This window comes from Polypterus senegalus, chromosome 17 (genome assembly GCF_016835505.1).
Source record: "Polypterus senegalus isolate Bchr_013 chromosome 17, ASM1683550v1, whole genome shotgun sequence".
NCBI lineage: Eukaryota > Metazoa > Chordata > Cladistia > Polypteriformes > Polypteridae > Polypterus > Polypterus senegalus.
The window spans coordinates 30,716,833-30,732,821 of NC_053170.1; the positions used below are offsets into that span (position 1 = coordinate 30,716,833).

At 38.9% G+C, this 15,989-nt stretch overlaps 1 protein-coding gene across 2 annotated transcripts in view; it reads right to left on the reverse strand.

The window, feature by feature from the left end:
- ubxn11 (UBX domain protein 11) overlaps window positions 1-15,989 on the reverse strand; it is a 55,187-nt gene that overhangs the window by 12,257 nt on the left and 26,941 nt on the right. For both annotated transcript variants that reach the window (XM_039740412.1, XM_039740413.1), the window contains 3 exons: window positions 11,980-12,197; window positions 6,835-6,912; window positions 5,342-5,459 (listed from right to left, as the gene is read on the reverse strand). In XM_039740412.1, coding sequence (XP_039596346.1) covers window positions 5,342-5,459; window positions 6,835-6,912; window positions 11,980-12,197 — 414 coding nt within the window. The remainder of the gene's footprint in view (window positions 1-5,341; window positions 5,460-6,834; window positions 6,913-11,979; window positions 12,198-15,989) is intronic.

A 15,989-nucleotide genomic window follows, 5' to 3' on the forward strand; every position in this document is an offset into this window, starting at 1 on the left:
CCATTGTGCTCATTGGTAAGCCTGACGGGAGCTGGAGGTTCTGGAATGACTTCCGTCGGCTTAATCAAGTCTCCCAATTTGATGTCTATCCAATGCCACGAGTGGACAACCTCCTTGAGAGGCTTGGACAGGCTCAATACCTGACCACACTTGACATGACAAAGGGTACTGGCAAGTTCCTTTAACGGACTCCGCGAAGGAAAAAAACGCGTTTAGTACCCCTAGCGGACACTGGCAGTATTGTGTCCTTCCATTTGGGTTACACGGGGCTCCAGCAACCTTCCAGCGTCTGGTGGACAAAGTGCTTCGGCCTCATAACTCATACAGTGCTGCCTACCTGGATGACGTGGTCATCTATTCCAGCACATGGAGGAAACACCTACAGCATGTCCGAGCGGTATTGCGGACACTTGGTGATACTGGGCTCCAGATTAATCTCAAGAAATGTTTCTTTGGATTAAGCAAGGCCAAATATTTAGGCTACCTGGTGGGTCGGGGTACCGTAAGGCCACAGTGCTCCAAAGTTGATGCCATTTTGAAATGGCCCCGTCTGCGAATCAAGCAGCAGGTCCAAGCCTTTCTTGGGTTAGCCGGATACTACCGCCGGTTTGTACCCCAGTTCTCGGAGACAGTGGCGCCCTTGACTGATTTAACAAAGAAGAGGGCCCGAACATTGTGGTATGGACTGAGAAGACAGGCGCTGCATTTGGTGACTTAAAGCAGGCCCTTACGTCCGCACCTGTTTTGATGGCACCTAACTTTTCTTTGCCTTTCATCCTCCAGATGGACGCTTCGGACACAGGCCTGGGCGCCGTGCTGAGCCAAAGTGTTGATGGTGTGGAACATCCCATGATGTTCCTGAGCCGGAAACTGTTGGACCGGGAGACCAGGTATGCAGCGGTGGAAAGGGAGGCTTGGGCGATTAAATGGGCGATTACTCAGCTTAGGTACTACCTGTTGGGCCAGGAATTTACCCTTGTCATGGACCATGCACCTCTACAGTGGATGGCCCTGCACAAGGAGTCGAATCCACGGGTCACCCGGGGTTTCTTGACCTACAGCCATATAAGTTTTCGCTCGTTCATCGCCGAGGTGCTCTCCATGCCAACGTTGATGTTCTTTTTCGGGTTTGCAACTTCTCGGTTAGGGTCGCCCGACCTGACGGGTCTGGGCTGAGGGTTGTCTTGTCACACACGTGCACATGGGAGGCAGCTAATGGGCTCGGGTAAGGACAGTTCTGAGACATGCCAGGATGTGGCAGAGTGCACTGACTCTTTTTCTTCCTTGCCTGCAGGCCATTCCTGGAAGATTCCGCCTGGCTCTCCTGACGTCACTTCCAGGACTGTGCCTATCGAAGGTGACCTTGCCGGCCCCTGTGATGTCTCGAACCAATGGCTGAAGACCTCAATGAGCCCAACCCCTATAATCTCACTTCCTGTCTTTCCCTTTAAAAACCTCCTCCTTTTCCCTATGCCCTCACTTCTGTATTGGACTCGTTTTTGTGCACAGCAGTGCTATCATTTGAAAAGAACACTTTGCAGCCAGGAAAACAAATTATACGGGTGGCTGCCCCAAACCTTGCTTTGTGTCATCGTGGCTTTTGTGACAGTGTATGTATGTATGTATGGTCACAAAAGCCACGATGACACAAATATATGTGGCTTTTGGATATATGTATATACTAGCAGAATACCCGCGCTTTGCAACGGAGAAGTAGTGTGTTAAAGAAGTTATGAAAAAGAAAAGGAAAAATTTTAAAAATAACGTAACATGATTGTTAATGTAATTGTTTTGTCATTGATATGAGTGTTGTTGTCATATCTATATATATATATCTATCTATATCTATATATATATATATCTATATATATATATCTATCTATATCTATATCTAAATCTATATCTATATATAAATATATATATATATATAGCAAAATACCCACACTTGGCAGCAGAGAAGTAAAAAGAAAAGGAAACATTTTAATAATAACGTGACATGATTGACAATGTAATTGTTTTGTCATTGTCATGAGTGTTGCTGGCATATATATATATATATATATATATATACTGTACTAGCAAAATACCCGCGCTTCGCAGCGGAGAAGTAGTGTGTTAAAGAAGTTATGAAAGAGAAAAGGAAACATTTTAAAAATAACGTAACATGATTGTCAATGTAATTGTTTTGTCACTGTTATGAGTGTTGCTGTCATATATATATATATATATATATATATATATATATATATATAGCAAATATACCCGCAGTTTGCAGCGGCGAAATACTGCATTAAAATTTTTATTAAGAAGAAAATTAAACCTTTTTAAACTGAGGGAAAATATGGCAATAATTATTTGTTAAGGATCTCTTTGTATACCATGTTGTCAGTTCGGCCCTCCAAGTGTAACATGACCAAGCTGTGCGCTGAGCTTACTCTTAGCATGCAACTTACAGTTGGCCATGTGAACAGTAATCTTGTCTCAAATCTGACAGCTTGGATTGCTGCTGTCATAATCGGTTTGAATTTCATGGTTTGTTTCAATTAAGACAGTATTTGCAGGATTTGTTGTGTTGAAGTGACATTCGGCATCTGTCAAGCGTTATAAGCACACAACCGGTTTCATCGATAAAATCACATCCAGCTTTTGAGAGTTTAAACATTCATAAACATCAAAGTGTCCACTACTGAAATCGTCACCTGTGAATCTAAGATGTTTAAGAGGCATTGGCGGTTGTCGAAAGGTGTAAAATATTTGGCTATTTCGGTACACTTGAAAGCGACAACCGAACAATTCAGTGGCAGCCATCAACTCACATGCAGAACCATAGTTGAAGGGCTTAAGCATTTCACTCTTATAGCGCTCCTGTGTAGTATAATTATCTCCTGTACCGTCATCAGTCCACACCTTGAACCTGTCCCAGTCATTCAATACATAAGACACAATGTTCCTCCGGATATCAAGAGTGAGCCTGATATGGCCGTGCAATATGTAACAAAGAGAATGGAAAAGGTAGGTCCCATCTCCAGGCATGAAAACCACTCGGTAAGTGACAGTTCTTTGATCAATAGTGATCACCTCGATAGACATGGTAATGGGGGTTGGAATGATAAAGGAAATGGGTACCTGAGAAATGTAAAGTAAGTCTAAAATACCTATACAATAACTATAATTGTAATAAACAAACAATAAAACAGCGGAGAAGCCGTGGATTAAACAAAAAGGCTGTAGTTATCAGTAGGGAGGCGTGAATCCCGTGGCGAAGCAAGGAAGGGAATGTAGAGACCGGAGTGATGGACGGTCTTATATAGGCAGGCAGCCAACAACGTGGGAGGCGTTGGGATGGGGGACCCAATGCCACCTCACAAGGTGACCGAGCTGCAGACTATGGACATATATATGTACGTAAGTAGGATTCAGTTAGCGTTGGTAACCTGTGTACCAAATTTCTTGAAGATGGGCCCATAAGTAACAAAGACTGTTGAAAAGTTCAATATGGCAGCCGACAGTGGCATCATACCACCGAAATAAGTAGCAAATTTCAGCCTTCTACTTACATGGGAAGTTGGAGAATTAGTGACGTTGGAAATTTCAATATGGCGGCCGACAGTGGCATCATACCACTGAAATAAGTATGTACATCGGTTTTGGTTTGCGCAGGGAAGCCACCTACCAAATCTCATGAAGATGGGGCCATAAATAAGAAAGTTCAACATGGCGAACGTTGTCAACCGTTATGATCGTTACGTGTAGTATTTCGAAATGAAACCTGCTTAACTTTTGTAAGTAAGCTGTAAGGAATGAGCCTGACAAATTTCAGCCTTCTACCTACACGGGAAGTTGGAGAATTAGTGACGTTTCAAAAATTAAATATGGCGGCCGACAGTGGCGTCATACCACCGAAATAAGTACGTACATCGGTTTTGGTTAGCGCAGGGAAACCACCTACCAAATTTCATGAAGATGGGGCCATAAATATGAAAGTTCAACATGGCGGACGTTGTCGATCGTTATCGACCGTTATGACCGTTACGTGTAGAATTTCAAAATGAAACCTGCTTAACTTTTGTAAGTAAGCTGTAAGGAATGAGCCTGCCAAATTTCAGCCTTCTACCTACACGGGAAGTTGGAGAATTAGTGATGAGTCAGTGAGTCAGTCAGTCAGTCAGTCAGTGAGGGCTTTGCCTTTTATTAGTATATATATATATATATATATATATATATATATATATATATATATATATATATATATATATATATATATATGTGTGTGTGTATTCGAATTAAAGAATGTTACTGTTAGGAGACAGAGAGGCATGTTTTGTACATGCCTGGTTACCACTCCTTTTGGCCTTTGTGACTCTGCTTTGGATTTACGAGTGTTGTGCAAGGACACAGTTTTGATTCACACAATCACAGCCTATGTAAATCTATCTAGTGTTAAATGTGTGCAGCCACGTAGGTTTATGTATCGGTGGTGCAAAAATGACCTTGCAAAATGTGTTACTCATGCTAAAAACATGTTACTCCTTTTATAAAATGTAACTTATGCTATGTGCTATGCACTTGTAATATCCATCACACACACAGATTTTTCACAGTAACCTAACTCCATATGTATCGGCCAAATAAAGCCAAACAAGGATGCCTTCTTTCTCCTCCTCGCTCTCTATCCTCCCTCTCCAGAGCATCACACTAAGTTAATGGCAAGACTTCCTTTAAAGTATTCCACTGAATTATCAAGCACAAAACATCACTTACAGACATCAGGACTCATTCGGCAGTGACTTTTGGATAGCATCCGTGTTTTAGATGCAATGGTCTCTATGCTATTTCACTTTCTAATCTCTCAGTGTAGTTAGGTTTCAGTAGTAACTTGATTATTTTCAAAGGTGATGGGCATTTTGAAGGTGCACCGTCAATTTGCTTTAATAATACAGAAATTGTTTCAATGAGTTGTGGGTGAGTTTTACACTAACAAAAAATGACCCATCTAGCTACTGTGCTGATTTACTGCACAGAGTTTGCACTGTCATGGTATGTATATAATAGCCCCATTTACAGCACGCCAATTTAGTCAGGGTTGAGGGAGCGGTGCTTATCCCAGCATTATTGAGTTGTAAGACAGAGAACAACCCTAAACATATCAACAGTCCATTACAGGACACACACACACACACTGGACCAATTTAGATTTCTCAAATAACCTAACCTGAGTGTCTTTGAGGATGTGGCAGGGAAACCAGAATACCATCATGAAAATCCAAATTAATGTGGGGAGACAGTTAAAACATCACCAGACAACCAGGCACAGAAATATCAGGTATTTCATTGTCCTAACCTGGAATTGCACTTTCTTTAAGCACAGGATCAGTTTTGTTGCCTATAGTATGTCCAATACCAGGAAATTCAATCCAGCGATTGTTCTGCTGGAATTCCACATCCCGTTGATCATTCATCTGTAACAAGAAAATTAAAAATAAGAAGGCAATATACAATAGGGCAAACAATTCTCACATGCTTGAGAATTTTTTGATGCTTTAAAAAGTAAAACACAAATTACACTTAATATTTTTTGTTCTCACACTAGAAGTTTCTTTTTATGTAATTACTTGAGACGAGTCCAGCTTTAGCATTTAAATACGTGTATGTCTATAAAGTACAACTTGCTAATTATTTTTCTAACACACTTTCTATTTTCAGTACAAAATCAGAATAGACAGAAGTGGCTTGAACAACAGGTTACACTGCAGGACCTCATTTCCACATAATTGGGCATGTGTATTATGCCGATTTAAATAGCTTCAGATATTTTGTTTTCCATTGTTTATTATATGGTCCTACAATAGACTGGTGCTTTGCTCAGGGTTGTTTTCTGTCACACTGAGAGACTGAAATAGATTAGATGTGTCATTAACTTATGTTAATTTGCCATTATGCTCATCATCTCTGATGGGATTTCCAATCCCTTTGTGGCCTCTGTGCACTTTTAGTCATTTTTAGCATAGCTTCTTCCTACAGCTACTAATCTAAAAGGTGTTTTCACAAATTCACTGCTGTTTTTCATCCTGAAGCTTGAAGTCTTTCAGGATTCTATCCCCAGATGCCCTGCAATCATAAAAGACATCCAAGGGATTCAGGATGTTTGGTAGTTGCATTGCCTTTAACATATTTTAAAAGTTTGGGTACATTCAATACAAGGAGGAGAAATGTACTTTAACTGATCTTGGGGTTGGTGAGAAACACAACAGCAAAATACAAAAAATATTACTAGTAGTTGTTTAAAGCAGACTAAACAATTCCTTGACTGATAATTGGTAAAGTTAGGTGATGGCATGAAAGCACAGTTTGTATTCTTTGGAGTTTTTGAGAACAAATGGACCTGTTTTGTGTTTAATTGTCCTTATTGTATAGCTAAAAATACATAAAGGTTATTAATGCTTATTTTTCATGTTGTAGATGTCAGCAGGGTGGTGGCACAGTGGTTAGCGCTGCTGCCTCTTAGTTCCTGAGCCACTGTCAGTGTGACGTTTGCGCTCTTGTCATTTGGTATGAATGGGTGCAGTCGTGTGTGGGAGTCTGAACTGTTATCACTTCCAGGGTTGGTTCCTACCCTTCATCCAATGTTTCCTTGTTAGGTTTGGCCTCCATGTAATGCTGAAATTGTATTCAGGAAATAAGTAGATTTTGTCACTTTGTACTGAAAGGATATTTAATTATCCATACTTTCTCAAGTTTTGTTGCTGTAGTTCAAAGCTACTGAAGTACTCATTGCTTGTATTAAACATAGGAGGTTATTTATTTATTAGTTATTTAATTGCTAAGCAGCAATACCTTAATGGGGACCCCATCAGGGAATCTTCTTTGCAGTTCAGATGGAAAATAGCCATCCATTAGGTCTTGCATACATTGCTGAAATAGGAGAAGAGGTGGTTGTAAAAGGTGTGCACCTAAAATCAGAATATAATTAATCTGCATATGCATTTTCGCAAAGGAGTAGTTGGAGTCAGTGTTTTTTTGTAAAAACTAGGTGGCTGGGCCCCCTGCACGCTTTGCTCGCACATACAAAAAATTAGTTTTAGTTATCTTTGAAATAAAACTGATATCAAATTTACATATGTACTTCATAATTCCAAATATTTCTACTACATCTCCACTTTTTAGGTTGAATAGTTTATCTGTTTATCGTTACATTATATGCTGTAGTCTTGGAATAACTCATATAGTATTTTTCTAGACTTTCCTAAGAGCTAAAGGCCAGAACTCACAAAACATTCTAGTTGAGCTCTCACTAAGTGAGATAATAATCAAAAATGGGGAGGCTCAACCCTTTTAACATACTGGAACTGTATATCACTTAACCTAGACTTGTGTTATTACTCCAGACTGTCTTCATATACATTACAATTTGTATTGTTTCATTCAAAATGGTTGTTTTTAAGGGGATACACTCAACACTTAAAAATTGTATTAGCCTACTTAATGTTTGATTCTAAAGGATTGAAAAAGCAAAAAACATGATTTGTGACAGCTTGTTTTATCTCTTTTATCTTTTTTTTCTGGAAAAGGGTGAACTTCCCCTTTACTCAGAACCTTATTTATATACTTGTGCTTCACACAGGTAATAACCTAACATTTGGTTAGTCTGTCTTATGAACATATTCTGATTCCAGGTTGGAAAGAGTTTAAAATTCTTAATACTTTTTTTATAATCAAAACACCACTATCATTTAACTGTCATGAACATTGTAAGGCATCTTGCACTCCAGTTATAGACTAGAACAACACAAATATGTGCCCCAGCTTCAAAATTTGCAACAAATTCTTTCTCATGGGTATCTTCAAACAAAAATATAACAATATTCTTTTTCTCTGTCTTTCTGTCTGTCTTTCTTTTTCTCCACTTCCACTCCAGTGGACCTTTGTCCTAGTCTACTGCTGACTCTGACTCCCTTAGCTAAGGCAAAGCTTCTGCTATTGCATCCAGGAAGCACTTCAATTTCAGGCAGAAATTCCATACGACAAAGGAACTTTCCTCATGGCAGCTCCCTCCAATGCCAACCAAAGACCCCTTCAGGGTGCCCATTCAATAGATAGATAGAACGAACAAACTTTATTTGTCCCAAGGGGAAATTTGGCTTTTTACAGAAGCTCTTTAAATAAATAGATACATAAATAGGTAGATAAGTGAATAAATAAATATACACACATTTTGGTCTAAACACACACCGGAAAGTGTGTAAAGCAAGAAATTTCAAAAGAACGAAAAGTTCTGACTTGGCTGTCACAGTCCCAGTAAAGCATTATGAACAAGAAGGTTGCCGGTTCGAATCTCCATCACTGCCAAAGAAGATCCTACTCTGCTGGGCCCTTGAGCAAGACTCTTAACCTGTAATTGCTCCAGGGGTGCTGTACAATGGCTGACAATGCACTCTGGCCCCAAGGGGTATGCGAAAACTAACAAATTCCTAATACAAGAAATTGTATAAGACGAAATAAAGAACAAAAAATAAAAAAGCATTCCTGTTGGTATAAAAAAGCCCCTGTATGGGACTACAATTTCCATACTGCCTTGCATGTGTCCAAATGTGAGCCTACATTGATGGACTGAAAGCCAGAAGTCTACGTGACCATCATCATCAGGTCCTTCCATGAAAACCCTAAATACAAAGAGGACTGTTTGACTTATGTTAGGTAGATTGCCCAGAGGGGACTGGGCGGTCTCTTGGTCTGGAACCCTACAGATTTTATTTTTTCTCCAGCCTTTGGAGTTTTTTTTTGTTTTTTCTGTCCACCCTGGCCATCGGACCTTACTCTTATTCTATGTTAATTAATGTTGACTTATGTTTATCTTTTATTGTGTCTTCTATTCCTCTATTCATTTTGTAAAGCACTTTGAGCTACATTTTTTGTATGAATATGTGCTATATAAATAAATGTTGATTGATTGATTGATTATGAGAGGACTGCAGCTACCCAGTGTACAGGGGGAACACATGGCTCTGGGAGGTAGTCTCCCAATGTTCCTCTGTTCTAATTGCCTCCCAGCAATATTACACCAACCATCACGTCAGGGAAGTGAACTCATCCATGCCCTCCTTTACACTGTATACAATATTTTTATTCCTATGTGTAAAATGTTGTACTTCTTTCCATTAAGTTCAATTTCCCACATGACTTTCCAAAGCAATACGTTATCTGGGTCCATGTGCAGACATGTTCATAACTTTAGTTAATTTACCTTTGGTGTAATCTGCAGGTTTAATTAGTCTGTTACAGATTCAACTAAATTATTTATAAAAATTAAAATTATCAATGAGTTCATCACAAAAACCTTCTGAGCTCCACTTTTAAAGTCAATTAATTTAGAGAAGCAGCCTCACACCATAATAATTTATTTATTAAGGTATTCAGAAATCATCTTCACACACCTTAAATTCCTGCTGCTTGTCCTTTGATGATTACTCTATCATAAACCACAAATCAGTAAATTTTCGAAATTTTAAAGCAACCTGGTGGGCAGAGAGGCTTTGTAGCTTGCCGAATACACATTTTTATAATATGGTAAAACATAAAATAGGTGAAGAATGGCCTTCTAATAGTATGGTGTTGATTTTTGAACTACAAGGTTTCAAAATGTATTATTATTTTTGAGGTATTATTTGTTTTAAACATGTTTTAGTTTTATTTTATTTTTGTTTAAGATTCTTCCATCATTGCCACCATTTATGGCATTGTTGCCACTACACTGCAAGCCGTTGCTAAGAAGCACACTTTATGACATTATAACAGTTTCAGCTTAAAACCGGCACCTCATGGTACTTAGAATCCAAGATTGTAGATACTTCAAACAATGCTGTTTAGTGCTTCTGTCTTATACTTTCAAGTTTCCTGTTATGAGTTCCTGCTCTTTTGCTCTCACTATTTGACTCTTTTGTTTTATTTTACAGATTTACTATCTTCTGTATTTTTTTTATTTCACTTCTTTTTAAATCTAACAATTTCATCTGACTACATTTCTTTCTGTTGGTCCTTACTATCAGCCACCCTGTGGGCTTCAGATTTTTCATGTTGGCTTAACAATTAAAGCTGATTAGGTGCAGTTTTAGTCAGAATTTTTGATGTGAATAATGTCTGATGGGTAACATTTAAAAGACATTGATTTAAAGCTGAGGTGACAGCAGGACAAATGTTACTCTTTTTTCGGTGCATTCCGTTAACCATTAGTCAATTGATTACTACTTTGATTATCTGAATAATCAGGGGTATTACAAACTTCAATATTTGTGAAAAATTGCGAGAATTTTAAATGAAAATGTTCTCCCCTCTGTTTGTATAGGGTTTGGACACTAATGTGACCTCATGGATATTTTTGCCTGATCCATGTTTGGTTCTGACCTTGCACTCATTGCTGATTGGGATACCTCGTAGGTATAAGTAAGTTAACAGAGTTCACAACATTAGGTGGACAAAGAAATTAACCCATTACTATAAGAGATCTCCATCAAAGTTGTTTATTTGATTAGAAATAGTTTTATTGACTTTATTATAACACATTCCCAATGCAATTTGTCTGTCTTATTTAATGTAATCTTACCAGCAAAACCAAGGAGCTGGTGGTGGATTTTAAGATGCCCAGGCCCCTCATAGACCCTGTGATTATCAGAGGTGACTGTGTGCAGAGGGTGCAGACCTATAAATACCTGGAAGTGCAGCTGGATGATAAATAGGACTGGACTGCCAATACTGATGCTCAGTGTAAGAAAGGACAGAGCCAAGTATACTTCCTTAGAAGGCCGGTGTCCTTCAACATCTGCAATAAGATGCTGCAGATGTTCTATCAGACAGTTGTGGCGAGTGCCCTCTTCTACGCGGTGGTGTGCTGGGGAGGCAGCATAAAGAAGAGGGATGCCTCATACCTGGACAAACAGGTGAGGAAAGCAGACTCTATTGTAGGCATGGAGCTGGATAGTTTGACATCTGTGGCAGAGCGACAGGCACTGAGCAGGCTCCTGTCAATCATGGAGAATCCACTGCATCCACTGAACAGGATCATCACCAGACAGAGAAGCAGTTTCAGTGACAGACTGCTTTCACTGTCCTGCTCCACTGACAGACTGAGGAGATCATTCCTCCCCCACACCATGCAACTCTTCAATTCCACCCGGTAAACGTTAATATTATACAAAGTTATACCTTCATTGTTATCACTCTTTAATTTAATATTGTTCTTTATCAGTATGCTGCTGCTGGAGTATGTGAATTTCCCCTTGGGATTAATAAAGTATCTATCTATCTATCTATCTATCTATCTATCTATCTATCTATCTATCTATCTATCTATCTATCTATCTATCTATCATTTACAGTTGCATGGGCCACTGCTTTAGATTCTAGAATGCCTGTTTCCACCATAAATTAAACTCACACAAACTTTCACACACAATTGACAATCACTAATAATACTCTGATATAAAAAAAAACATGACTAAACTCCTGCATGTATATACTGTATATACTCAAGTGGTGCTCCTACACATATGAGAAAATTGCAAACACATGCTGTGAGGAAACAAAGAAATAAAACTGTCAACATAGCATTCACAGCTCAAAATAAGGCAAATAAATGCTACATAAATACAACCTCCTAAGCAAACAGATCCAGTGTTTCAGGACACCTTAGCAGCACAGTGATTTTAACAAACTTTATGTTACGTATATTAGCATTTCTCACCATTTCTTAACACAACTTCTTCTTGGCATAATCATGAATTATGAAGGTACAGACCAAAATATTTAGGAGCAGGATTTGCACATTATCTGTTTTTCATGCATTATTATCATTTCAAATTTCAAGGAAAAATATTCAGCCAGTTCAGCCTGAATGTCATTGGTATCTGCTGTTAGACTAAAAAGTGAGCAATGAAGACCATCTATAAAAAGGAACGTCCAAACCAGAAAAATCCTGGCTTATTTTACCTGAGTACTTGAATCTTCATATGACCGGAAGGGCCCATTGAACATGAGAATCCCATTTTTATAGAGGGTTAGGGGTATAGGTTTGGGACGGGTTAGCCTGGCACCTCCTGTTACGTGTTCAATTTGAGCTTCTTCTTCTCCAGCAAGAACATTAAGGTCTTTGACATTTTCCATAACAAGGTCATAGTTCATATGAAAATTCTTCACCAGGGAGTTGTCTGCAGAGCAAATTTAAGATAGACTTTTCAACAAGATTTCCTCAACAGAATGAACAGTATAATACAATTACCATTCAAATAGCATCTACCTTTTAAGTTCACTAAGGTTTAAACTTGAATTAGGCTAGAATGTTACTGTACAGGGGTGGCACGTTGGTGCAGTGGCATCACAAGTTGCGGGTGCTCCCAGTGTGGAATTTGCATGTTGTCCAAACAACATACAACATATGTTTTTTGAACGCATTTTTGTTCTTGTTTTCCTATTTGGGTTTCTTTTCAAAATTAAGTGTATTCTGCACTTTGCTGACCAAGTGGTTTTATTTCACTTAAACAAGACATGTTGTATTTGTGCGTGGTTAGAGTTACAGTGAAACAGTAATAGTGCAGTAGAAACATGGTGGCATAACATAACATTATCAAACACACTCAAATAAATTCAGGGTTATTGAGAGGAATATGGCTAAGCGTTAATTACAGTTAGTATGGAGGTAGAAGAGGGTATATGATAAATCAAATTCAATTCAAAGTATCTTTAATATTGTTCTTCATTGAGTGAAGGCCGAGTTTGCCATGAGGCACTAATATGATAAATGCACAAAACTTTCTCTAAAGCACTCTTTTCATTATTTGACTATTGAAAGCTTCTGTTTTGGATGAGCCCAATGCTCATCTTCTGACAATTTTCTCCAACATTCCCCAAAGAATCAGAATCGACCCAAAGTAGCAGAAACAGATTCAAAGAGCTTTAGCCGAATGGTTGTTGATGTCTATCATGAAAGCAACCATAGGGCTTGTTGGTGAACACCAACAGTATAAGAAACTGTCAAGCTGAAGAAAGAGGTGTTTCAAGAAGGAAAACATGGAAGGTATCCAGAGTTAAATGAGAGGTACCAATGTCAAAAACAAAGTAATCTGAAATGAAGATGGTCAGTAACCTGGTTGTTTCACATTTCTCTGAAAGGGTAATAAAGGGTACAACAACCTAATGCACTGTTCAGTGCTGAGGGAACAGCTAGAGTGGGGTTGATTAACAATGCTTCCAGTTCAGTTGTCATGGACTCCTAAATTATGGCAGGCAGGTGTAGAAGGTTCAAAGACTTATGAGACCTCTGGAGCATTAGCATGCCAGATGAAGAATGTTCAATTGAAATTAATAAACATTAAGAGACCATTCCGGTGAAGGTAGTCTATGGACAATGAGGTCCTAAACAACTTGTACAAAGGAATTTTAGTTTTATGTGGCATTGCATGTGGCAAATTTTAATGGAATCCATTAATCTCTTTGCCAAATCAGGCTCAAAGGCAAAAACTGCACTTTTTCATATTGGACTGACATTAATTAATTAATTAATCAAGAGACACCTGTTTTACCATATAAGGGGATTTTATTTGGTTTTGGCAAACATAAATAAAGTCAATCATCTCATTAATAACTCTAGTAGTTAAATGTAGTGATTAGTTATTGCTACATACACCTGTTACGAAGAGCATATAAAAGTACAGTGTTAGCCTTAGAGAGTCACATTCAGTTAAATGGATAGTGGATAAACTTCAGACAGAGGAGTAACTCCAGAGTGACTATATGTACATATATATAAGTAGCATATTTTTATTTATTAGCTACATATTGAAGCTCGGTGGAGGTAAAGGCAGCCTGAGATGGCTGACATCATCAGAAGCAAATATACTATTTCCAAAGAGGGTTTTGAGTGAAATAAAAAGACTGTTTAAATCCTTCCACATTTTCTCAGTGCTTGAGTGAGCTAAAAGAAGGCCTTGTTTAAGGGTTTTAGCCTTTGAATTGGAAAGTTTGGAAATCAGCAGGTTGTATTTTTGCTGTTTGTAGATGATGATGTCCTCTTGATCCATCTGGCTGGGATCACCACTGCATGCTGAAATTGTTCAAGACTGTGAGGTGGTTGGGATGAATAAGCATCTCCACATATGAGACTGTGGATTTCTCCCAGAAAATAAGTGTCTGATTCTCTACTGGTAAGGGATAAACAGCTTCCCCAAGTGGAGAAATTCAGCTATCTCAGCAGCGTGTTCACATGTGAAGGTACAGTGGAACATGAGAATGACCGACAAATTAGTGCAGCAGAGAATACCACTATTGGAGATGGCACTTATCATGTTCAATTGCCTTCATCATTTGAATGTAACATAATAAAGTAGCTGTGTAACAGATACAAGCTGGATTGGCAAATGAAAAGAAGGACTAGTGGCAGGACATTAGCTCTTTTCTGACAGGAAACAGTTTTATAGGCACTGCGGTAGGTAAATCCTCAAACAAGGCTTTGATTTACTGATCAGTCTATATCTCCATGCTCACCTATCTTCACAAACTTTGGAAAATAGTCAAAACAATTGCATGCAGATACAAGTGACCAAAGTTCCTGAGGTTCCTGTGCAGGGCTGCTGGGCTCAATATTTGTGATAGGATGAGGAGTTCAGCAAGGGAGCTAATGGAGGAGGACTGAGCACATAGTTAGAATGCCCCTGCATACTTTCTATGTGGAGGATATCAGACATGATTCACTGTGAGAAAACTCAAATAAAGACCCAGAGCACACTGGAGGAGGGATTATATTTTTTAACTGCCTGGAGCTGGAAAAGGTTGCTCAGGATAGGACAGCCTGGTTTGCCAAGTTTTCACACCTGGAAAAGTGCATTAATACTGAAAAAATTCTGAAGCAAAACACGATTTTCTGCTAATTAAAACAAAGAAATTTAACAGAGTTCTGTTCTTCTTATGTAGAATAAAATAAGAGCTGAAATGAAAAAGGACAATGTGTAAATGTATCCCCTAACTTTTTTTAGCGTTATATAAATCTAAATTTATATTTCATTATCCGTGATGATTATTTCCTTCCATTGTTACTTTTAACTTTTAAGACACTGTTGCTTGATCCTTTTGAGGGATGCTCTGGAAGGCCTATATGCATGGGAAGCACCAAGGAAAGGGAGGAGCTGTGGTCAAAGTTAGTAGATGCAATGCTAAGGGATGGGTGCCCAAACCCTGGTCTTGCTTAACAGGTCATTTTTTAAGGGGGAGACATTGGCTACGGCAGATATGTTGCTGGTGGCAACACATCCTGGCTGCTAGAGGGCAACAGCTATACAAGTAAACCACTATAACTGCAGTGTCCATCACACAACACAGGTAGTCAGGAGCTGCATAAGATACATGACCCCTTCAGACCTGCCTCTGACCTTAGAAGTGATTGCAGGGTATTGGCAGGTGCTGCAGAATACAAAACCATCTTGCAAGTGTGGAGTCGGGAAAAAGATTTAATGGAAAACACTCAACTAGTGTGAGGAAGACAAGAAGGCAGTGGTTGAAAAGATAGCAGTGGTCCAGTCCAGTAGTGGACAGCTGAAAAAGTCAACTAAGGATTGGCACCAAATGGAAACACCTAAGGGGCTGCAGGTATGATGTTTTCCCAGCACACTGCACTGCTTTTGTACTTTAATTTCCTGTTTTTCTAAGAGAGAAATTGCAAAATGAAGCAGCAAAAAGTGTCTTGAGGGCTGATGGTTTGGTTTAAGGGTTGAACCGTAGGACAAGAGGTTGGTGGTGGTTGGATCGAGGTAAACATTTTATTGCTTGGAGAACATGCAAATAAAAGGGCAAGGCATGCTGCAGCAAAGGAGGATGTGGTTAAGTTATAAAAGAGAGACTTCTAACCTATGTGCAAAAACAGCAATTAGCAATTGTAGTCATGGAGCATTTCATTTGATATGGTATTTTTTGTGATTAGAACCATTCCAAAGCATTTTGGAGAACAGAAA